Genomic DNA, 25,072 nt, shown 5'->3' on the forward strand with positions numbered 1-25,072 from the left:
ACCTATTCCTCCTTCCCTTTTAGAGCTACATAGTACTCTGCTCTGTGAACATGTCATACTTTATTTAACCAGTCCTCTAATGATACAAGCCCAGACTAAACTGCTATTGAATTTTGTTTTATAATTTAAAGTCACATGAAAATTCAAATGGTCTCACTGTGATGTGCTGGTATTCTGGCCTTTGCTGTTACAGCTTTAAACAAAAAAGTTAACTATATAAGCAAGACACAAAATAGGCTAACAAAGCCCCTACCCAAATCCTTGATACAGGGTTCTCAGTTTAACATCAAAACACCCACAGAGCTTTAAAAAACCAGATGACGTGGCCCTAACACAAACTCCTCTTGGGTGGAACCCAGCACTGCACTGGTGTTTTTAAAAGCTCCACAAATGATTCTAATACACCAAATCAAGAACAAACTTTCCATACATAATCTTGTTATTTCTAAGTGTTAAAGTAAGTGGCTTAAATTTTTGGCACCAATACTGAAAAGATTTCTGCATTCCAAAGTTTCATCTCTAATCAGAAAATTTTGATTTAATTTCTTAAATTCAAAATAAATACAAAGAAAAAGATTCATCATGAATATTTACTCATACCAGTGATCTAAAATGTAAAACATTAAGCATTTGTCCTAATTATTAAAAATAATAATAAAGCTACAACCATTATAAATGATATAACTTTGTAAGTGAATGCTGTATGTTTATATTTAGGACATTCTACTATACCCATCCACAACGATAATTAAAAGTAAAACTACCATATAATAATATGGCACCCTCCTATTTTTAAATAATAATAAATCATCAACCTTGAAAGACTCAATAAAAGCAGTGGACAAGTCCTTTGCTCAAATCCTGGGCTGTCCCTGGAATTGTCTAGGCTGGATCATGGTCTCCATGATACTCCTACAGGTAATCCCATCTGCATCCATGGCTTCCATCTACCACCTCTATGCTGCTAACTGCCCAAGCTGTATTTCTAGCTCACGGCTAGACCCATGTTTCAGACTTACATTCCCTGTATCAAAAATTTAAGTCATTAAGTCCCCTTCTTTTATGTTTCCTTCAAACAACTCTGTCATCTACCCTACCTTCCAAAAATTATTGACTTTCTCACCTTCACCTCCATTTATTCAGCCTATAAACCAATTTCATCTTTTTCCCTCTTCGATCCCCCTGCCTCCTCCTAGTCTAGTCTACTGCAACAGTCTCTCTCTCTCTTTTTTTTTTTTTTTGTGATGGAGTCTTGCACTGTCACCAGGCTGGAGTGCTGTGGTGCAATCTTGGCTCACTGCAACCTCCGACTCCCTGGTTCAAGCAATTCTCCTGCCTCAGCCTCCCTAGTAGCTGGGATTACCAGCACACACCACCACACCCCGCTAATTTTTGTATTTTTAGTACAGACAGAGTTTCACCATGTTGAACAGGATGGTCTCCATTTCCTGACCTCATGAACCACCCAACTTGACATCCCAAAGTGCTGGGATTATAGGCGTGAGTCACCACACCCAGCCTGCAACAGTCTCTTACTGTGGCTCAGCCTAGCTCCCCAGTCTGGACAGTTCTTTGCAGAGCCACCTGTCATCTTCTTTATAATGTTATAAAGGGCCATCTGATCATGTCAAAACCTGCCTGGAAATCTTTGCATGCTTAGCCCAACATGCAAGGTCTATGGCAATCCAACCCCAACTTACCCCTCCTGCTCCATCACTAGTCACTGCTCCCCAGACTGGGCAGACCATACTGTGGCAATATTGACTATGTAATTCTTCTTCAATTCACCTGCATTGTCTTCATGGCTTACCACTGCCTGACTTCTCTGTCTAGAATAACTTCTTTTCTCCTAACTAACCTTTCAAATCTCAGTTCAAATGTCCTTTGGAGCTCTGGGAACCTGTGCCCCAAGTTTTCTGTGCTGAGCTGATTAATGCCTTCCCCGTGGTAGACTTATATGGTTTGATTATTACTGTTATAGAGAATAATCTCTGCCCACTAGACTATCATGATCACAAGAACATATCTCATTCACCTCTTATTCGCCAGTGCCTAAAACATCATAGATATTCATGTAACACTTGTTGCCTAGAGAATAACAATACCAATTCTAACAAAGTTTTGCAACAACAAAAATTTTCAAGCTCTTATTAAGAGCAAAGTTTACTTTAAAGAAAGTCCAGAACAAACTCTCATGAATATCCATGACAGTATGGGAAGGAAAGCATTTCAGAAGCTAGAGAACTGTAGGTGGACCTATTCTTTCAAAGATATCTGAACACTGATTCTACTCTATCCCCTCAGATGAATAGGTGCCATGTAGACGCCTAGTTTGGTTCAAGAACAAAGAAAATCCAATGGTTTACAGTAGCCATACAAAGGTTGTTTATGTTTTTCTAAATAGAAATAAAAACTCAGGCTGGCCAGACTGGCTCATGCCTGTAATCCCAGCACTTTGGGAGGCTGAGCTGGAAGGATCGCTTGAGGCCAGGAGTTTGAGACCAGCTGGGCAACACAGTGAGAACCTATCTCTACAAAAAAAAAAAAAAAAATAGGTCGGGCGCAGTGACTCACACCTGTAATCCCAACACTTTGGGAGGCTGTGGCAGATGAGTCACTTGAGCCTAGTAGTTAAAGACTAGCCTAGGCAACATCATGAGACTCCATCTCTACAAAAAAAAAAAAAAAAAAAAATCTATGGTGTATGGTATGGTGGCACACACCTGCAGCCCTAGCTACTCAGGAGATCACCTGAGTCCAGTAAGTCAAGACTGCAGTGAGCTATGATCATGCCACTGCATTCTAGCCTGGTGGCAGAGTGAGACCTTATCTCTAAAAAAAAATTTTTTGTAATTGTATACACACACACACACACACACACACACACACCCCTAAATACGTGTATGTATTATTATATATATTATATTTAATCATATAAATATATTATATTCAATTATATATTATATAAAAATGTATGTTTTATTTATACACACATATATATGTATATATTATATATTAAATATAATTTAATATATAATTATAATTACATATTTAAAATTCTATTATATACTATAAATTATACATCATATATTAACGTCATATGTTAACATATTAATTATATTTATAATTATATATTTTTGATTATATGAGATAAAATAATAAATATATACATATGTAGGTATGTATTTTAAAATTTATGTATTTTTATTTTATCATTTATAATATACTTTATATATAATACATAAAATACATAAAATTTAAGTCATTAAATCATATCTAATATATATTTCCTTTAACCAGCAGCAAACAACTAATTATAAAATTTTTAAAGACACTATTTACAAAAGTATAATAAACATCAAATATCTGTGGCTCACACCTGTAATCCCAGCACTTTGGGAGGCTGAGGCAAGCAGATCACTTGAGGTCAGGAGTTCAAGACCAACCTGGCCAACATGGTGAAACCCCATCTCTATTAAAAATACAAAAATTAGCCAGGCATGGTGGCACACACCTGTAATCTCAACTATGCGAGAGGCTGAGGCAGGAGAATTGCTTGAACCCAGGAAGCAGAGATTGCAGTGAGTTAATATCATGCCACTGCACTCCAGCCTGGGCAACAAAGCAAGACTCCATCTCAGAAAAAAAAAAAAAAAAAAAAAAAAAAAATCTAATATCTTGGAAAGAGATATACAAGATCTCCGCATAGAAAATTACAAAGCATTAAGACAAACTAGAGAATATTTAAATAAATAAAGGTATACAGCATGTTTGTGGTTTGGAAGACTCAACATTATAAAGGCTGTCAATTCACTTCAAACTGAGTTATAGGTTCAGTACCACCTTAATCATATTCTCAAGATATTCTTCTTGTCAAAAATGAACAAAATGATTCTAAAATCTACATGAAAATGTCATGGACCAAGAATAGCCAAAACAAACTTGAAAAAGAACAAGAAGAATAACGTGGGGAGACCTAACATAAATCTACACTAATTAAGATAGTGCAGAATTATTGGCATAAGGATAGACAAACAGACCAAAGGAATAGAATAGAAAGTCCAGAAACAGATCATATATACATGAACACCTGATTGATAACAAAGGCAACACCACAGAGCACTGGGAAAAGAAAGGTCTTCTCAAAAAATGGGACCGGAAAGGTAAATATGCATAAAGAAAATAAATGTGAACCTAATCTCACAACATACACACACACACACACACACACACACACACACACCCCTGCCCCTCTCTCTCTCTAGGTGGACTGTAGATTTAAGTGTGAAAGACAAAACAATGAAATGTCCAGAAGACAATATAGAAGAATATCTCCATGATCTTGGGGTAAGGAAAGATCTCAACAAGAGCCAAAAAGCAATCTCCAAAGGGAAAAAAATCAATACATTTCACTACATCAAGCAGTAAATGTGATCTGTAATATAACATCATTTTAACTGCCAGTGGAACCTGAAAAAAAGAGAAATCACTAAAGGCCAAAAATAGAGACCTGAAAATCAGAGCAGGGAACATGTTAGCCAACTCCATACTGTCCTGTGAGAGGCTGTCATTCCCCATGACACAAGAGCATATCATCTTCTATAAAAGAATCTGGATCTAAATGCTCAAAAGGAAGTCACTGAGGCATAGGTCCATGTAAGGCAGGGAGCTGGAACTGAGATCCCTCAAGAAGGGTGGAACCCTTAAAGAGCTTTTAAAAACCTAGCTCTTAGGCACAGAAAAGAAACAACAAAGCAATTTCAGCAAGGGTCAAGATAGAGGAAAATCCCTCCCAATAACTTCATAGCCATGAGTCTCACACCCATTTGAGTTCTAATATATACTACCCTCATTTGGGTTCTAGGTACCCGTAAGAAAATAAAATTAACATAGAAAGTAGCCCCAGGTCAGAATACCCCCAAACTTTTCTAGTAGAAGTAATTACAAACTGTATCTAGAGACATATGTCCATTGATTAAGTCTCACTGAAGAGAAACTCAAATTTTAGACATAATTGAAGCAATGCACCATGAACAAAAGTCAGCAAACTAAAAACAGGATTAGACCCTATAAAGTTCAGTTACTAGAACAATCCAATAAAGAACATAAAGTAAATTTAAATTGCTTAAAGGCACAATAGGATCAAAAGTATCAAAAAATAACACTATGCAAATGAGTAGCCAGTTTTATTAACAAAAGACAAACCCTCTAGAAATTAAAAATATAATCAATGAAAATGAAAATTTAACAAGTTACACTGCAAATTAGATACAGTTAAAGTGAGAATTTGTGAACTACAGAACAGATCTGAGGAAATTATCCTGAATGCAACAGAGGGAAATAAAGAGATAAAAATTATGAGAAGCAGAAAGTTAAGAGAATAAAAAGAATAGGCAACACGTGTCTAAAAGTCATACTGAGAGAAAATAACAAATAAAATGTAAAGGAAACTTTAAAAAGACAGTAACTGAGAATTTCCCAGAAACGTTGACAGACTTGAATCCTCAGATAAAGAATGCACATACACTGAACAAAATAAATAAAAATAATCCACATTTGGGATTATTTTTAATCCACATCATAGTAATACTACATTAATACAATCAACCAAAATAGAAAGGGAAAGCAAAAAATGACAGAGAGACTATGAGTAAAAGCAAGAACACTTAAAAGAAACCAGAATGGTTAGGTGCAATGGCTCATGCCTGCAATCCCAGCACTCTGGATTATTTTTAATCCACATCATAGTAATACTACATTAATACAATCAACCAAAATAGAAAGGGAAAGCAAAAAATGACAGAGAGACTATGAGTAAAAGCAAGAACACTTAAAAGAAACCAGAATGGTTAGGTGCAATGGCTCATGCCTGCAATCCCAGCACTCTGGAAGGCTAAGGCGGGCAGATCACTTGAGACCAGGAGTTCAAGACCACCCTGGCCAACATAGTAAAACTCCGTATCTGCTAAAAAAAAAAAAAAAAATTTTTTTTAAGTGGCTGGTCGTGGTGGCACACACCTGTAATCCCAGCTACTCAGGAAGCTGAAGGGCCAGAATCCCTTGAACCTGAGAAGCGGAGGTTGCAGTCAGCAGGTGAAAGAGCAAGATTCTCTTTCCAAAAAAAGATAAAAGGAAAAAGAAAGGAAAGGAAAGGAAAAGAAAACAAAAACAAAAACAACCAGAAGGAAACAAAATGGCATCTGAGATTTGCTTCAAAATAATCTATGCTAGCTGGTGGGAGGAGGGGAGGGCATGGGAATGAGGCAGCCATAAAAGTAAAGAACACTGGCTATGAGTTGCAAACGTTGAAGCTGGTGACAGACATGTCAGACTTGGTATATTTTCCATTTTTGTTTATTTGAAATTTTGCAGAAGCAGCAGCTAAAAAAGAGAGAAAGGAAAAAAATACCTATGAATGAATGAGTTAGACTGACTTTGAAACATCAGTAATAAAAATTAGAAGACTATGTAGGTTTTACTAAAAATTTGCTAAAAGTGCAAAAAAAAAAATTAGAAGACATTGAAAAATATTCAAATTGCTCAAAGAAAACAATGCTCAATCTTAAATTCCAGCCCCAACTATATTAGCATTCAAGGGTGAAGACAAAATGAAACAACACACAAAATCTGATATGCTTGCCAAAACAAAAGCTCATGAGCATAGTTCAAAAATCCAAAATAAGGTATTAGCAGATCAAATCTGTATTAAAAAACATATCATAGCCAAAATGGGTTCAACTCAGGAATACAAAGATAGCCTAACAATTAAAAAGTGTATCAGTGCAATTTACCATATTAACAGATGAAAGGACAAAAAATCTGATCACAGGCCACCTACTATGTGCAGGGAACTATTCCATAAGTTTCCTCTTAAAGTCAGGATCAAAAAACTAAAAATAAAGTCAGGATCAAGACTATTCAACAATGCCCTAGTCAACAATGACAATATTCAACATCAATTAGCTCAGTAATTAGACAAGAAAAAGAAAGAAGGTATATACTGATTAGAAATAAACTGTCACAACTTATTGACAGCAGACTATCAACATGGGAAACAAGAAAATACAAACACAAGCTATCAGTACTATAAGAGCTTAGGAAGGATTCATAGATACAAATTCAAAATACAAGGAAATTAATTCTGCCTTTGCACTTCTGCCATCACCATGATGGTGAGGCTCCACCAGTCTCAGGTCCAAAGAGGATGTAACAGCTGTGACACCCCCATCCCCACCAGCTGAGCCCAGTCAACCTCCTGCCTAGATCTGACAGGTGAATAAGTTTACTAGACCTCAGAGAGGTGCCCAGACAAATACAGATACTCATGAGCTAAATATACTTAGTGCAATAATAGTAATAATTTTGAAATCCATTCCTAGGTACTACAGTAATCAATGAGGTTCTAGTAATAATAAAATTCTCTATCTAGAAGTTAATCTAATAAAGGTATGTCAGATCATTTGAAAAAAGCTGTAAGAATTTACTGAAAGATATGGAAGAGACCTAAATAAATGTAAATATAAAGTATCTTTCCAGAAAGATGGGAAGGATGGAAAGACACTCTATTATACAGATGACAGATTTCCCCAGGCTTACCTTAATATCTGGTGAAATTCCAAATAAAATGTCAACAGGGATTTTTGTTGAAATTAGAGGAGTCAAGATATAAGAACAATCAAAACAAATCTGAAGTTTTAAATGACTATAATACAATTCAATTCAAATGGGGAGCAGGGACAAAACTGTTCTATAAATGGAACTGCAACAACTGCTTACCATATAAAGATAATTAAATTAGGTCAATATAACTAATCATTCACAGAAATAAGTTACAGGTATATAAAAGATCAGAATGAAATAAAGCAAAATTTTAAAATTTTGAGGAAGTAAAATATAGAAGAGTATCTTCACAAGGTCAGTACAGGAAAGGAATTTTAAAATATAACACAAAAAGGACAAGCCATAAAGGAAAAAGAATAATAATATTTACTACATATGGGTTTTGGTTTTTTGGGTTTTTTTTTTTTTAAGTGACAAGGTTTTTCTCTGTCATCCAGGCTAGAGTACAGTAGTGTTATCTTAGCTCACTGCAGCTCAAACTGCTGGGCTCAAGTGATCCTCCCACCTCAGCTTCCCAAGTAGCTAAGACTACAGTTTATGTGTTATCATGCCCTGCTAATTTTTAAAATTTTTTATAGAGATGGGGTCACACTATGTTGCCCAGACTGGTCTCAAACTCCTGGGCTCAAGCAATCCTCTCACCTCAGCCTCCCAAAGTGCTGGGATTACAGTGTGAGTCATCATGCCTGGCCTCATTAATTTTTTTTAATAAATAAGAATGGTTATTAAACTGCTATGGAATCTGTGGATTCTATTTAGTATATATTTTTAAAGTAATACCATATAATGCGGATTTTTTTCAGCAGCTCTATTTATGATATACCAGAAATCGTATCTCTGCAACTCTGTAAATTCCTTTTTTTTGAAAAATAATATGTGTCAACTGCATGTCAACCTAAAAGTAAACAAGGAAGTAAAAAGAATTTCAGTTATTTTAGAGGTGCTTCAAAAGACTGAAGATCATTACCCTAGAGAAAAATCACACACATGCATGAAGACACAGGTAAAGAATGTTAATTAGGCAGGGCATGGGGGCTTACACCTACAATCCCACAACTTTGAGAGGCCCAGGCAGGCAAATTGCTTGAGGCCAGGAGTTAAAGACCAACCTGGGCAACAAGGTGAAGCCTGGCCTCTACTAAAAATACAAAAAATTAGCTGGATGTGGTGGTGCATGCCTGTAGTCTCAGATAGTCCAGAGGTTGAGGTGGGTCACCTAAGCCCGAAGGTCAGGGCTGCAGTGAGCCGTGATTGCACCACTGCGCTCTAGCCTGGGCGAAAGAGTAAGACCCTGTCACTAAAAAAAAAAAAAAAAAAAAAAGGGACAAGAAAAAGAAAAGAATGCTAATTGTAGCACTATTTGTAACAGCAAAAATTGGAAAACTCTTAACGCCCATCAGCAGCAGGAAAATGGGAAAGTAAACTGGAATCTTTCTATAATGAATATTAACTATGAATCCACTAGAACTACATTTATAAACAGATAAATCTCCAGCATATGTCATCTCAAGATTAAAAAATGCTACATATTTTTGAAAAAAGACATTGTTTGCAGAAACATGCAAGAGAAATAATAAACGTCAACATCACCATACTAGTTACCTCTGGGGAAAGGGTAAGGTGAACAGGATTAAGATGGGGTAACATGGGGACCTTGGTCAGTATTGTAACATTTTATTACTTAGAATAACATTAATATGAAGAAAATTCAGAAAAACCAGATTGTAGGTACAAAGATATTCCTTGCATCTCTTCCATTAGTTTGAAATATTTCATATTAATAGGAAGTTAAAGTTAGTTCAGAGACTGAACCAGCACTAAACATATGATCACTTTAAAGCAATGAGTTACACATTTTGTCAGTACTGGTCAGTGTTTCTCAAGGAGTTGTCGAAATACTGTTCCAATTAAAAGACAGTCATGGCAACCATTACAAGAGAAACATAAGACACAATGATATTTAAATACAAGTTATGGAAAGGAATAAAATGAATCTAATTCTGCAGAGCTGTCTCCAGATTATCTTTGCCAAATCTTCTGATCAAAATCCTTATATTGATTGATAGCTCCAGTACTTCAAAAACAGTGTTCAAAAGGGAAAATTAAGTGAAAATTATAGCCAGCTTAACCTTTTCATTCAATTTAGAGAAAAACTATCCAAACAAGAAATGTGCTATTTGCAGAGAAATGCTTATAAATAGCTGAAAATCGTTATCATTTTATCATTTAGAATCAAAACACAAAAAAAATTCTAAAAAATAATTGTGAAAGCACAAATTCATGAATATCAAACATTAGGAGAGGAAAACTGATTTTAATAGCACAAAACACAGTCAAATTCAATCTCTATTTTAATATACATTTTACCCCAAAATTTAATGTCTTTTTTTGGTCCACAATTCATGCTTTTCCTTACATAATTAGAGTACATAAAACAATATGCACCATACTTTAAATAGAGTAAGGTCAAATTTTCCTTTTTATATTGTGAATATCATTATATATTATATTTAAAATATACATTATAATCTTTATTAACAAATTACTTATACTTTATTTAAAATTATCTTATCAAAAACTGGATATATATTTTTTAAAAGATTATTTTTTAATTCCTAAGAGAATCTACAAGATTATACATTTTTGTGAAAGGATCTGTGAATTTAAAAATTTAGAAAACACAGGTCAAGAGAGGTTACTTCTGTGACCCTTAACAGCAACTAACAGAATTCTAGCCCCGAATATTTATTGGCATATTAGCAAACAAATCAGAAAATTCTTAGAATACAGAAAGGACCAAGAGAAATTAATTGGAAAATTCATTCATTTAATAATTGTATACTTTTATTTTTATTTTTATTTTTTTTGTATTTTTAGTGGAGACAGGGTTTCTCCATGTTGGTCAGGCTGGTCTCAAACTCCCGACCTGAGGGTGATCCACCCACCTCAGCCTCCCAAAGTGCTGGGATTACAGGCATGAGCCACCTCGACTAGTCAATAATTGTATACTTTTAATGTCAAATTCTAAAAAAAAAAAAAAAAAAAAAGGAAATTCACCCATTACTAAAATTGACTTCTCTAAGTGAAAAATGGAAAATATCTAAATAGGTAAGTATGCAAATAAACAGCTAGAACTGAAGTCCACCCAAAATGTAAACTGAAAAAACAGAAAACTTAAGAATTAAAAATTTAAAGGGTCCAAACATGGTGGTTCTCATTTGTAATCCCAGCACTTTGGCAGGCCAAGATGGGAGGATTGCTTGAGCCCAGGAGTTTGAGATTAGCCTGGGCAACATAGTGAGACCTCGTCTCTACAAAATTAAAAAAATTAGTTAGGCATGGTGACGCACACCTGTAATACTAGCTACTCAGGAGGCTGAAGTGGGAAGATCACTTGAGCCCAGAGGCTCAAGGTGGTCGAGGTTGCAGTGAGCAGTGACTGCACCACTGTACTTCAGCATGGGTGACAGGGTAAGACCCTGCCTCAAACACTAGACGATCAATGCACTAGCAGAAAAAGAAAAAAAAAATTAGTATTTTAACTGGAAGGATAATATCAAACCATGGTCTCAGTGATAAAAGAAAAGCAGTTAAAGAGATAGGACATAAAGAAAATGAAAAGTGGAAAAAAAGCAAGACAAATATAAGAAAGTCATCATAAGAAGGAAGTCACGTTAATAATAATGGACCAGTTTGAAAGTATAGAAAGAAAAGGGAAAATGGAAGGAACAAAGTTACAAAATGAAGGATGAGTATAAGTATATAGTATATAAATGGAAGTTGCTTGCCAAAATGCATTTGGGAATTCACAGAAAACAGTAGAGTATTATTTAAGTGGGAACCAAGTTTCATAATAGGTTAATGGTTGATAAATTTCCAGACACAAGTATTTCAAAAAGTACAACTACAGTTTCATTTCTGTTTTGGAAATATGATTGTGTTAAAAAGAAAAACCATTGTAAAATTTATGTTCAATCATAACAGTAGGTACTGACTTCTATATTTCTTAAGATTAAAATATCCTACAAATACATTGAATCATTTAATCATATTTGTACGATCAAAACTGTTTTGATTATAAACATACTCTCCTTTTTCTCCTATGTATACACCTGTCCTCTATACTGTGGTAAATAAAAAGTATCTGTCTATCTTGGGAACCTTCCATACAGGTAAAGTCTATGGTAATTTGTTACAGAAGCCCTAGCTGACTAACGCTTGTCAGCTGGCCCTACTTCCCTCCCTCTGTATGTTAGGAATTTTTCTACTGTTAAGTGGCAGGAAATCCAACTCTAACTGGCTTAAGAAAAACATGGACTGCAGTACTTCATGAACCAAAAATTACACCTTCAGGCGAATCCTGATCCAGAGATTCAGAAAGTTATCAAGTCTCCAGCTCCATTTCTCTGCCATCCTCCATCTTCTGGGAGTTGCTCCGACCTGAGGTGAATTTCTCTTACAACAGCAATGCTAACTATAACAGTTCTAGGCCTTATGGCCTCACCACACGAAAAAGACGGCAACATATGTCCTTCTAAACGCCCACAGAAGAAAGGGATCTCCGACAAAAGTCCTGAGATTCACTCTTACTGAGTCCATTTAAATCACATTCCCATTTCAAAACAATTGCACAACCAGAAACTGGAATGCCCTGAGGGCTTATCCTAAGTCAAGGAAGCACCCTGAAGCTGCAGTTTGTTGGGAAGGGAAGAAAAAAGGCCATTATATTACAATCTCACCCCGTTCCTTCCATTACACCCCTTCCAAGTTATGTTCCAACAACATGCATCTACATTCAGTTCTCCAGGTGCTATGGGTTGGGCTGTGTCCCCCAAAAAGATATGTGGAATTCCTAACCCTGTGACCACAGGTCCCAGTGAATGTGAATGTGACCTTGTTTGGTAATAGGGCCTTGGCAGATGCAATAGAGTTACGATGATGTAATACTCGTACATCCAATATGACTGGTATCCTTAAGGGAAAAGACAGAGACACACAGGGATGGAGAGTATCACGTGAGATTGAAGGGAGGAGGCGGAAACTAAAGTGATGCATCTACAAGCCAAAATGCCAAGGGCTGCTGGCAACTCCCCAAGCGAAGGGAAAGACATGGAACAGACTCTCTCTGAGAGTCTTCAGAGAGATCGTGGCCCTGCCAATACCTTGATTTTAGGCTTCTAGCCTCCAGAACTATGAGAGAATAAATTTCTGTAGTTTTATGTCATGAGTTTGTGGTACTTCACTGCAATAGCCCTAGGAAATTAATACTTTTTTTTTTTTTTAGAAACTTGATGTTTATTTTCCATGAATCTTATATGTTAAGAGGCCACACAAGAACAGCTTAAGACCACTCAGTGGTTGCTCCTACCCATTCAGTGGCCTGAGCAGTGGGAGCTGCAGACCAGTCTTCCGTGGCAGGCTGGGCGCTCCAGTCTTCAGTAGGGAACTGCTGGATAGGCACAGAAGGCCTTCAGACGAGTCGGCAACCTCAGGCTGAGTAGCAGTGAACTCAGGAGGTGGAGCAGTCCATTCGCCCTGAAATTCCTCCTTGATCACAGCCTTTTCAGCAGCAGCCTGGTCTTCTTTTTCAATCTCTTCAGGATCTCTGTAGAAGTAGAGATCAGGCATGACCTCCCACGGGTGTTCACGGGAAATGGTGCCACGCACGCGCAAAACTTCCTGCACCAGCATCCACCACATCAAACCCACTGAGTGAGCTCCCTTGTTGTTGCATGGGATGGCAATGTCCACATCGCGCAGAGGAGAATCTGTGTTACACACAGCAATGGTAGGTAGGTTAACATAAGACGCCTCCGTGAGAGGCTGGTGGTCAGCCCTTGGGTCAGTAACCACAAGCAGCCGTGGCTCCCAGAAGGCTGCCTGGATCTGGTTGGTGAAGGTTCCAGGAGTAAAGTGGCCAGCAACTGGAGTGGCTCCAGTGGCAGCAGCAAACTTCAGCACGGACCTCTGGCCAGTATTCCTGGAGGATCTAACACTGACATCAGCAGGGTTTTCAATGGCAACAATGGCACGAGCTGCCAGGAGAAGCTTCTCCCCGGTCCTCTTCAGATTTATGATGTAGATGCCATCAATTTTCCTTTTATAGATACACTGTTCCATCTGGAAGTCAAGGTTGGTGCCACCTAAATGGGTTCCTGTTGCCAGGAACTTAAAGACATTCTCCTCCTTCATTTGCAGGACATCAAGGGCTCCGGACATTGTGAAAGTTTCCCTTCAAGTTATGATGGGAATCCAGAACAACGCCGTTTGGAGCCCTTGGCAAGTAGCGCGGAAAGGCAGGAAATTAATACATTAAGTATGATAATCCATGATTGTTTCCCTTTGCACCTCAACTCTTCATTCCTTCTGGAATGTCTTTATCCCCCAGATTGTCTACTAACACTAAACCTCTCAGATCTGCCCAAATGTCCTCTCTTCTGTGATGTCTTCCACCAGAACCCCCAAAGAAACTAGTCTATCACATCTTAGTCCAGCACCATATATTTCATGTATTTTTGTTATGAAATTCTAATTGCTATGCACATAGCTGTCTTCCTTTCATAGCTGTAAGTTCTCTGATAGCTAAACCAAATAAGGAAGTACAAAGAAAAAGACTATTTTTTTCAATGAGGATAAGAAGGTTGGTGTTATACATGGCTCAATATGAAGTGACAATAAAACATCCCAGCAAAGATGTCCACCAAATAGCATAAGACAGAGAAGTTCAGGAGTAATACAAGGACAGATGACATACATGGCAGTCATGTGGGTAAAGATGACTTTTTTTTTTTTTTTTGAGATGGGGTTTCACCATGTTGGCCAGGCTAATCTCAAACTCCTGACCTCAGGTGATCCACCCACCACTTTGGCCTCCCAAAGTGCTGGGATTACAGGTGTGAGCCACCATTCCCGGCCGGTAAAGGTGACTTTTTAAAAAGTCTTAAGAAGTAAATCACAGAATTTCATTCCTTCATTTAACAGATATTTACTGCTCACTATGCTCCAGACCCCTGCCCTCAGGGAACTTATATTGTACTGGGGAAAACAGACAAGATTAAACTGGACTCATGAACATAAATTTAGGGCTTGAGGTTAACATCACTTAGTAATCACTATAAGAAAAAAAAAAATTTTTTTTTTCTGAGACAGAGTCTCAGTCGGTTGCCAGGCTGGAGTACAGTAGTACAATCTCGGTTCACTGCAACCTTCACCTCCCGGAATCAAGCGATTCTCCTGCCACAGCCTCCTGAGTAGCCGGGATTACAGGTGCCCACCACCACATTCAGCTAATTTTTGTATTTTTAGTAGAGACAGGGTTTCACCATCTTGGCCAGGATGGTCTCGATCTCTTGACCTCGTGATCCGCCCACCTCACCCTCTCAAAGTGCTAAGATTACAGGCGTGAGCCACGGTGCCCAGCAAAGAAAAAAGAATTGAACTTTTATTTCTTCACATTTTATTTTCGAGAACTTTCTTTCTTTCTTTCTTTCTTTTTTTGAGAGGGATTTTCGCTCTTGTTGCCCAGGCCAGAGTGCAATGGCGTGATCTCGGCTCACTGCAACCTCCGCCTCCTAGATTCCAGCGATTCTCCTGCCTCAGCCTCCTGAGTAGCTGGGAATACAGGTGCTGCTACCACATCTGGCTAATTTTTTGAATTTTTAGTAGAGATGGGGTTTTACCATGCTGGCCAGGCTAGTTTCGAATTCCTGATCTCAGGCGATCCACCTGACTCAGCCTCCCACAGTGCTGGGATACAGGCATGAACTACCCCGCCCAGGCAAGAATTTTTATTTCACTAGCTAAAAAGGTATTTATGTCCTCAGATTGGCAGCCAGAGAGATTCAAACAAATTTAAGATTTTTTTAATGTTACCTTTCCTATTGTAAAAATCTATTTTCCTTCCTTTGTTTCTCAAAGTGTTTGTTGGAATTAGGTCAGTCCTTCTAAAGAATATCCATAAAGAGTGTCTGGGCTCAGAAAAAATGAGAGGCCAAATGGTACAATAAAAAGAACACAAGTGGCCAGGCGCGGTGGCTCATGCCTGTAATCCCAGCACTTTGGGAGGCCGAGGCAGGTGGATCATGAGGTCAAGAGATCGAGACCATCCTGGTCAACACGGTGAAACCCCGTCTCTACTAAAAATACAAATATTAGCTGGGCATGGTGGCGTGCACCTGTAGTCCCAGCTACTTGGGAGGCTGAGGCAGGAGAACTGCTTGAACCCGGGAGTCAGAGGTTGCAGAGATCCTGCCACTGCGCTCTAGCCTGGAGCCTGGCCACAAAGTGAGACGCTGTCTCAAAAAAAAAAAAAAAAAAAAAAAACCCACAGGTTTGGGCATTAGACAAGCTTGAGTTCAGATCCCAATTCTGCACAACTTCTGTGACCTTGGACAAATTATTCAGTACCTCCAAGTTTACTCATATGTGAAATGGTAATAATTTCACTCAAAGGACTAAAAAGAAGTTATTTCCTTTTTTTTGTTTGTTTGTTTGTTTTTCTTTTTAGAGATGGGGTTTCACCATGCTGGCCAGGCTGGTCTCAAACTCCTGATCCACCCACCTCGGCCTCCCAAAGTGCTAGGATTACAGGTGTGAGCCACTGCGCCTGGCAGGAAGTTATTTCTAATAGGCGGTTGGCACAATGCCTGCGGAAAAAAATGGAGAAATGGTAGATAGCGGTGGATGCTGCTGTGACCACTACTACACACAGACACACACACACACACACACACAAACTTTTTTTTGGGAGATGGGGTCTCGCTCAGTTGCTCAGGCTGGAATGCAGTGGCATGATTATGGCTCACTGCAGCCTCAACCTCCTGGGCTCAAGCAATCCTCCTGCCTCAGCCTCCCATGTAGTAACTGGGACCACAGGCACATGCCAATACATCCAGCCAAGTTTTTCTTTTTTTTCTTTTTTTTTTTTTTTGAGACAGAGTTTCTCTCTTGTCACACAAGCTGGAGTGCAATGGCGCAATCTTGGCTTACTGCAACCTCTGCCTCCCAGGTTCAAGCAATTCTCCTGCCTCAGCCTCTCAAAGTAGCTGGGATTACAGGTACCCCCCCACCATATTCAGCTATTTTTTTTTGTATTTTTAGTAGAGACAGGGTTTCACCATGTTGGCCAGGCTCGTCTTGAACTCCTGACTTCAGGTGATCTACCCACCTCTGCCTCTCAAAGTGCTGGGATTATAGGCGTGAGCCACCACACTCAGCCACTACTATTACTGCATGTGCCAGGCACAAAATAGATGTTCAATAAATGCTTATTTCCTTTCCTTTTTTACTATAGACAGTACATCTTAACATTATTGGGCTCCATCCAATTCACCAGATTATTCTATTCAATTCTCCCAAACATTTTCTGTAGCAGGAACTTAAAAGAGTTGAATGCATATTAATTTCAAATCTAAGCTTAACTTATCCTATGGGCATATTTATCCTTCAAAGAAAAATTACAGTGGTGACATCATAAGCAGAAAAAAAAATATCACTGAGCCAGGCACAGTGGCTCACTCCTGTAATCCAGCACTTTGGGAGGCTGAAGTGGGTGAATCACGAGGTCAGGAGTTCGAGACTAGCCAGGCCAACATGGTGAAACCCCGTCTCCACAAAAAGAAAAAAAAATTAGCTGGGCTTAGTGGCAGGCGCCTATAATCCCAGCTACTCAGGAGGCTGAGGCAGGAGAATCACTTGAACCTGGGAGGTGGAGGTTGCAGTGAGCCAAGACTGCACCACTGCACTCTAGCCCACACAACAGAGTGAGACTTCATCTCAAAAAAAGAAAGAAAAAAGATCACTGAATTATAAAGATTCACATAAAAATGAATGAAAGTGGTACTGACTAATCACACACCAAAGATTCTATAGGTATTTTTATTAAACTGACATCCTTTAACTTATCCTTTATAATTAATCATTTCTATATAGTATAATGTACCTGAAAATGCTCTGTGGGACACAGTATGCACTCAGTGATAACTTTAGGGAAATCCAATCCTCGTTAGCCTATGTTCCTTTCAATTAATGAAAAAACCCTATAATGGCAATTATAACACAGGATTTACAGGACTAAAAAGCTTAAAAAGCACTCCAACTTGATGCCATTCTAAATCAGAAAGGTATTCATTTAATGTCATTTAATAACAAAGAGGTTTGTAAGTTAAATCAAGAAACAAATCACTGCAATTAAAACCAACATTTCACTCTTCCCCCCAAAAGAATCCTTTAACTAAAAAAAGAAAAGGTTTTTTTGAGACTTAGTCTTGCACTGTCTCCAGGGCTGAAGTGCAATGGCACAATCTTGGCGCACTGCAACCTCCACTTCCAGGGTTCAAGCAATTCTCCTGACTCAGCCTCCCAAGTAGCTGGGATTACAAGTATCCGCCACCATGCCTGGCTAATTTCTTTTTGTATTTTTAGTAGAGACGGGGTTTCACTATGTTGGCCAGGCTGTTCTTAAACTCCTGATCTCCTGATCTGCCCGCCTTGGCCTCCCAAAATGCTGGGATTACAGGCATAAGCCACCACGCCCAGGCTCAACTAAAATTTTATTGAGTTTTTTTAAAGACCAGAGTCATAAGTTCCTCCTACTTTCATTTTTTAAAATGCAAAATTCCAAAGCCCACAAAATACAATGCTATCATCAGGACCAAAGTCATAATAGTCTACCCAGGAAACAGCACTGATATCACCTAGAATCAGCTCAAAGGGTATATCCACAATAAGCAGGGGAGTCCCTTCACTTACCCGTGACACTATTTTAGACAACCAGTGTCAGGACTGCCTGTTCCTGCAGCAAGTAGCTCCTCTCCAATCCTCTGGGCTTTCCATGTGGAGTCTCAGAGAGAGCTCCCTGGCAATCTCCCTCATACATAGATGACTCCAAACTTACATCTGCTAGGTATGTACTCAGAGCACCCCAAGCTCAGCATGTGTGCAATTAAATGTCTAACACCTGCTCCTGTGTCCCTGTGTCTGTTTATGGTATCACTGTCCTCTCAGTCACCCAAGATATGATCTTGTTTTCTTTCCCTCACCATCCCCCACTTTCCAAGAGCAAACCAGTTTACACGAAAGACTTGTTCATTTCACCTCTACAACACCACAGGCTCTCATTACCACTGGCCTGACCCATGCCAACAGATCCCACCTAGCTGCCCACTATCTCTCATGCCAAAAGTGAGTCTACCTACTCTAAACACTACAGATTGATCTTGCTATGAAGTCGCCTTCCCACACCGTAGGTCCCCACTGCCTACCATAGTGTACCAGATTTTCAGAACCTGAAGGATCCTCATCTGACCCAACCATCCAGTCACCTGATCTTGGAAGCTTCTCAAATTCAAAATGCCCTGGCCTCACCTTCAAGGCCATTTGTATTCTGGCTCCAATCTAAAAGCCTATAATGTCATGAAAACAAGAGTGAACTATGCCATTTCACTGCTCTTGGGCTAAAGGTCAAAATTCTCAATCCAACCCACAGACCTCCACTTGGTCTGGCATCTGCCTTTCTCTCCAGTCTTGCCAAGCTCCCCTTTGCTCTCTCTGCTCCTGTCACCTAGTCTTCCATCCAGCCTGCCATCCTCCCCTTCATCCCCAAGCCTCTATACTTGCTGACCCCTCAGCACCTCACCCCTCATGTAGGTAGTACCATCTCACTCCTCAGACTTCACATCACTTCCTCAGTGACTAATCTTACCCCCAAACTAAGTCAAGTCCTCTGTCTCCTGTTCGTTACCTCCACAACCTTAAACAAAATTACAATAAAATTTTAATTGGATTTTTTTACTCCCAGGGTAGAATGTGAGCTCCATAAGAATAGGACTGTACCTGTCTTGTATACCACTGTATCTCACAACCTAAAACAGAGCAGCCCCAAACAAATACATGTAGATTTCATAAATCAGAATGGAATTCATAAATCAGAACATTCTAAGTAAGTTACAAAAGCAGCTTCACTGCATAGTGGTCCTGAAGTCACTTGGTTTCTCCATCCATAAAAGTAAAGAGCTCATCTGCTCAATGTTCTCTGAGCTCCTTAGAAGACCTAACATGACCTAGTCTACAATTTTGCTACTCCAAACTCCTCTCTCACAACTCTCTTCCACATAGGCAGCAACAAAACTTTACTTTCCAGCCTCCACAACTTTGTTTGCACCCTTCTTTCCATCTGTACTTTTCCCAGCTCCACACTTCCAAATCCTGCTTAACCTTAAATGCTTAAATCCAATGTTACCGCCTCCTCAAAGTCCTCCTTGCATCCCTCCAGGTAGCCACAACTTCTCCACCCCTGAATCCCCATAGGCTCCCCATTGCCTCTTTCAGATCTCAGATCAAATGTCATTTCAAATGAGAACCTTCTCCAAAAGTCACCACTGGTTACAATTCTCTATCAGACCACCCTGTTTTTATTTCCTTGCTACCATTTACTATTACCTGCAATTACCATGTTCATTTCTCTCATTTATTTACTTGTTAAGTGCCTGTTGCTCCCACTAGAATGTTAAGACCGATGAGAGCAGGGACCCTGCCTGTCTTGTTCACATTTCCCTACTCCCCCACATCAGACGTGTTCAGTAAACTAAACACCTGCCAAAGGCATGAATGACTCTGTAACCCTCATGTCTAGGGTTATGTGCGCACATTATCTTTCTCTTGCTATATTCCAAACTCCTTGTGGACCAGGCCAAAGTCTGGCTAATCTATTCGTTTGTATTACCTGGAAAATCCTTGCACAACTGAAGCAAATAACAGATAACTACTAATTAATTTATTAATGATTTCTCCAAGAGGAACTGCCCCAAACCAGGCCAATTCAGAACTTCATGTCCAGAAACCAAGGCAAACAGGAATCTCCTTCCATCCCCTCTTCACCACAGACCCTGTTCCAATCTGCCACCTCCAGTAAGCTTTTGCCAAAAAATTAGCTTCCTCGCTTTCCTTTAGAAGGACCACTGGTCCTTCTATCCCTAATATCTTACAATGCTACCCTTTCCCTTTTATCTCCAGCCAACAAAGCATTTCCAGGGCCCTGTTTCTTCAGAGCATCCCACATCTCCAGTCCATAGGGGAACTCGTCGGGCCCTAGGGCACATGTGGATGTTAAAGCAAGTGTTTAAGCAAACCTGGCTAGCTCACCTTTCCGTGGATATCTCGTTTAGCTGAAACAGCCCGAGTTTTAGAGCGACTGGCTTTGATGCTCTTTGGGTCCCTCAGCATTCTTCCAATCTAACCCAAGCACCCAAATACCGTCGGGGTGCCCCCACTCTGCCCCACACCTTTTCACCTTCCAACAGAGGAAGACCCCAGGCCAGAGACGATGATCTCCCCGGAACCAAATGGCCCTCAAACACATGGGGCAGCCCTACCCTCTCCAATTTCTGTCCAGCATCTGCCTCTGGGCCTGGAGCCGTCTCGAACGCCCCTCAGCCCCAGTCTCTGGCTGGGCCCGACCCTCCGACACCACCCCCCACTCACCTGAAGCGTCCCCCGCAGTGCTGGCATTGCTCGCCCACCCAGCCGGCGGGGCAGACGCACTGGCCGGTGCCAGGGTTGCAGCGGCCGCCGTTGACACAGGGCCGGTCACATTCCTTGGCCTCGGCTGCGGCTGAGCCCGACACTGCCGCCGCCGCCGCCGCGGCCTCTGCCTCGCAGGGCAGCAGCAGCAGCAGAGGCGGCGGGAGCAACAACAGCAGCAGCAGCAGCCGCGGCCGCAGCAGCGGCGACAGCAATCGCGGGAGGCGCAGCCCGGCCCCCAGCCCCGGCCTCCCAGCCCTGGTCACGTCCCAGTCCCGGTGCGGCCCGCCGCTCCTGCCCGCGAGCGCTGCCGTCGCCGCCGTCCTCCTCCTCAGCCTTGCCTCAGTCGCCGCCGCTGCAGCCACCATCTTCCCGGGGCTGAGACGGCGCCCCGAGAACACATACACACACACCGCACGGCCGGCTCCGCTACGCCTGGCCGTGCGGGGCGGGGCTGTGCGGACGGTGGCTCGTGCGGTCAATCCTGAGGGCGGGACCACAGAGGGGGCGGTGGGCGTGGTTGGCGCGCGCGTGTGCGTGAGCGCGTGCGTGCGGGGGCGCAGACTGTGGTCTCTGGCGCGCGCGGCTCCGGGGGCGGTCTTCTGACGTGGACCCTAGAACGAGGTGGACGTTGGCTGCGTCGTCAAAGCTCTAGTTTTCCCCCTTCGCCTTTCGCCCCCGGCGGCGGAGTTGCAGCCCCACTAGATGCCTAGGAGCCGACCGCGTTGAGTGTTGCCCTCCTAGAGACCCTGCGCTCTGCCCCAACTCCAGCTGCAGGGCGGAAAGGGCGCAAGAGGCTGCGTCGCGGCGTGGTGCTGGGTGCGGTGCTGTAGAAGCAAGGCCTCATTCGAGCCTCTGTAACACAGGAGTAAAGAAAGAACACATGCAGAACCTGGCATATGCCGGACTCGAAGGCTCACGCTTGTAATCCCAACACTTTAGGAGACCAAGGCGGGCAGATCACTTGAGCTCTGGAATCCGAGACCAGGCTGGCCAACAGGGTGAGACCTCGTCCCTACTAATACAAAAATTAGTGGAGCGTGGTGGTGCGCGCCTATATCCCCAGCTACTCCAGAAGCTGAGGCAGGAGGATCCCTTGAGCCTGGAGAGGTCGAGGCTACAGTGAGCCGCGATCGCAGCACTGCACTCCAGCCTGGGCAACGGAGCAAGATCCCGTGTCAAAAAATGAAAAACCTGACATGTAGAGGCTGTGCTCAATAAATGCCTGATAGACTGAATAAAGACACACACAGCTAGGCCTCTTGATAACAGACTGGCTAACCAGACCCCCTACCTTTAATTCTGTAAAAGTTTGAAGTTACCTTGCTCCCCACAATTTGCCCTCCAACCATCTTCTCTGAAGAGAGAGCTATATAGAATTAGGAACTGACGCTCACACAGGCCTGCTCCTTCTTATCTGGTAGTTGTTACTCTGGTGTCCCCCAGTGAGACATGTCTTCCATCAGTGTAGCCTTTTATGGTCCTTGACCCTGGAATCTGGACAGAGCCATGACTCAATTTCACCAATAGAAGGTGGTAGGAGCGGCAATGTCTCCATTCCAGCTCTGAGCCTGAAAAACGACCTCGCAGCCTTGATTTTGAGCTGTCAGGGGTCATGAGCTGCTCCCCTTTAGCCACCCTGATGGAGAGAAACCACATGCAGAGACCACTTGGAGAAGGAGAGCTGGGCCACTGGGCTGGTGGAGCTATCCTAGCTAAGGGATCAGTCATTGAGTGAAGAAGCTGCCTAGGTTGGGTTGTTCCAGCCATCTGGGCTGTTCCATGTTACCCACAACAGTAACAGGTCTTTCTTAACTGTGACTTATCCAAAGTCCTCAGAAATAATCAACTCATTTATCATTTAACCCTTAAATGAATTATTTGTGATTTTTCATAAATTATTATTTATGCTATTTTAAACCTCTAAGTTTTAAAGAGGTTTATTACTCAGTAATAGATAAGCAGAACATTGTCCGACATAACACTTGTGCTATGAGGAATATTCCTATGGCACCTACCTCAGAATCTGGGCACCTTACAGTCCCTGGGAAACAAAGAAAAACCCTCATACACCTGTGGAGCCTCTCAGCTTTACCTCAGAGCACAGAATTCTAAGTTTCTCAGATGGACTCCCACACTTACACTCATGTCTCACTCTCATACTCAGGTCCTGACTGTCCTCGCTGCGTCTTCTTCAAGCCTGGTGAAGCTGAATTGCACAAAAGCCTCACCCGCAGCTCAACATCCACACATCCTCCCCACTCCTGCAGGAAAACTATTGTTTGGCCTAGGCCCTAGCACTGGCACTCTGGTTTTCAGGTTACGTTTTTGCTGTGTAGGATGAGGCAGAGAAATTGAAGACATGGCCCTACCCTATGGCAGGCCTCCATCAGATGGGGGAAGCTGGCATAGGCCATGCCCTAGCTGTAGGAGACATTGCTCCCTCTACTCTTCCAGGCCAGAAATGAACCAGCCCTTCCCTTTCTTTCCCTTCCCTTCCCTCCCCACAGCAAGACTGAACCAGACTGTGAAGTTTCACATGATTTTACTAACATTCAGGGATAACAGAAAAGGTGTGCCTCTGAAGAACAGCAATCCCTGAACTAGACATTGCTACTCTCTGAAGCCTTGGAATCTTGCTGCAGCAAACATTCTTTCTTACTTCCTTGATCTACTCCCTTCTCTGGTTCTTTTTCCTTAGCTTTCAAACATGCTCAAATTATTTTGTTCTTTTTTTTTTTTTTTTTTTTTGAGACGGAGTTTCACTCTTGTTACCCAAGCAGGAGTGCAATGGCGCGATCACAGCTCACCGCAACCTCTGCCTCCTGGGTTCAGGCAATTCTCCTGCCTCAGCCTCCTGAGTAGCTGGGATTACAAGCACGCGCCACCATGCCCAGCTAATTTTTTTTGTATTAGTAGAGACAGGGTTTCACCATGTTGACCAGGATGGTCTCGATCTCTTGACCTCGTGATCCACCCACCTCGGCCTCCCAAAGTGCTGGGATTACAGGCTTGGGCCACCGTGCCCGGCCCTATTTTGTTCTTAAAAAACAAACACGCAGGGTGCAGTGGCTCATGCCTGTAATCCCAGTGCTTTGGAAGGCCAAGGTGGGAGGATCACCTGAGGCCAGGAGTTTAAGACCAGTTGGGCAACATAGTGAGACCTTATCTCTACAAAAACTTTTTTAAAAAATTAGCCAGGTATGGTGGTGTGCACATGTAGTCCTAGCTACTTGGGAGGCTGAGACAGGAGGATAACTTGAGTCCTGAATTTTGAGGCTGCAGTAAGCTATGTTTGGACCACTGCACTCCAGCCTGGGCAACAGCGCAAGACCCTGTCTCTAAAAACAAACAAACAAAATATTTTTGTTTGTTTGTTTTTTGAGACAGGGTTTCCCCATGTTGGTCAGGCTGTTCTCAAACTCCCGACCTCAGGTGATCTGCCAGCCTCGGCCTCCCAAAGTGCTGGGATTATAGGCATGAGCCACCACACCCGGCCATGAAACAAAATCTTAACTGGGAAGGATAGTATTGCTATCTTCTTTTTCCTTTACTGCATTTATCAAAGAGTCCCCTACACATTCTATGTCTGTGTAATCGATTAAAGATGGCTGCAAATTCTCTTACACTCCTTCCATGGAGAGATTAGGCCTAATCCTTGCCCTCCCTCACCCCCATCCCTACCCCACTCTTTGAATCTAGCCTGGCCTTGGTGATTTGCTTGACTGATACACTATGGTGGAAGTGATGTACTGGGATTTCTGAGGTCTTGCAGCTTCCTCCTGAAGTGTCTTGGAACACTTGCTCTGGGAAAGCCAGCTGCCAGAAAAGATGTCCAGCTACTCTGAGACCACCATGCTGTGAGGAAGCCAGCCCCCAGCCATTCAAGTCTTCCCGGTTGGGGCCCCAGACAATCATGAAGCAGTGAGGGTGT

General features: G+C 41.6%; 1 protein-coding gene and 1 pseudogene across 3 annotated transcripts in view; both read right to left on the reverse strand.

Moving 5' to 3' along the window:
• ATRN (attractin) overlaps window positions 1–21,596 on the reverse strand; it is a 166,963-nt gene extending 145,367 nt beyond the window's left edge. For 2 of the 3 annotated variants that reach the window (XM_064382272.1, XM_064382273.1), the window contains exon 1: window positions 21,100–21,506. In XM_064382272.1, the coding sequence (XP_064238342.1) occupies window positions 21,100–21,506 (407 nt within the window). Of the gene's footprint in view, window positions 1–21,099 lie in introns of all 3 variants that reach the window. The other variant, XM_064382274.1, reaches the window with a different exon arrangement.
• LOC105719324 (small ribosomal subunit protein uS2B-like) lies at window positions 10,766–15,593 on the reverse strand (annotated as a pseudogene).
• Window positions 21,597–25,072: the final 3,476 nt, after the last annotated feature.

Source organism: Aotus nancymaae, unplaced genomic scaffold (genome assembly GCF_030222135.1).
Source record: "Aotus nancymaae isolate 86718 unplaced genomic scaffold, 86718_ANA_hifiasm-v0.15.2.pri h1tg000029l, whole genome shotgun sequence".
In the NCBI taxonomy this organism is placed as follows: Eukaryota; Metazoa; Chordata; class Mammalia; order Primates; family Aotidae; genus Aotus; species Aotus nancymaae.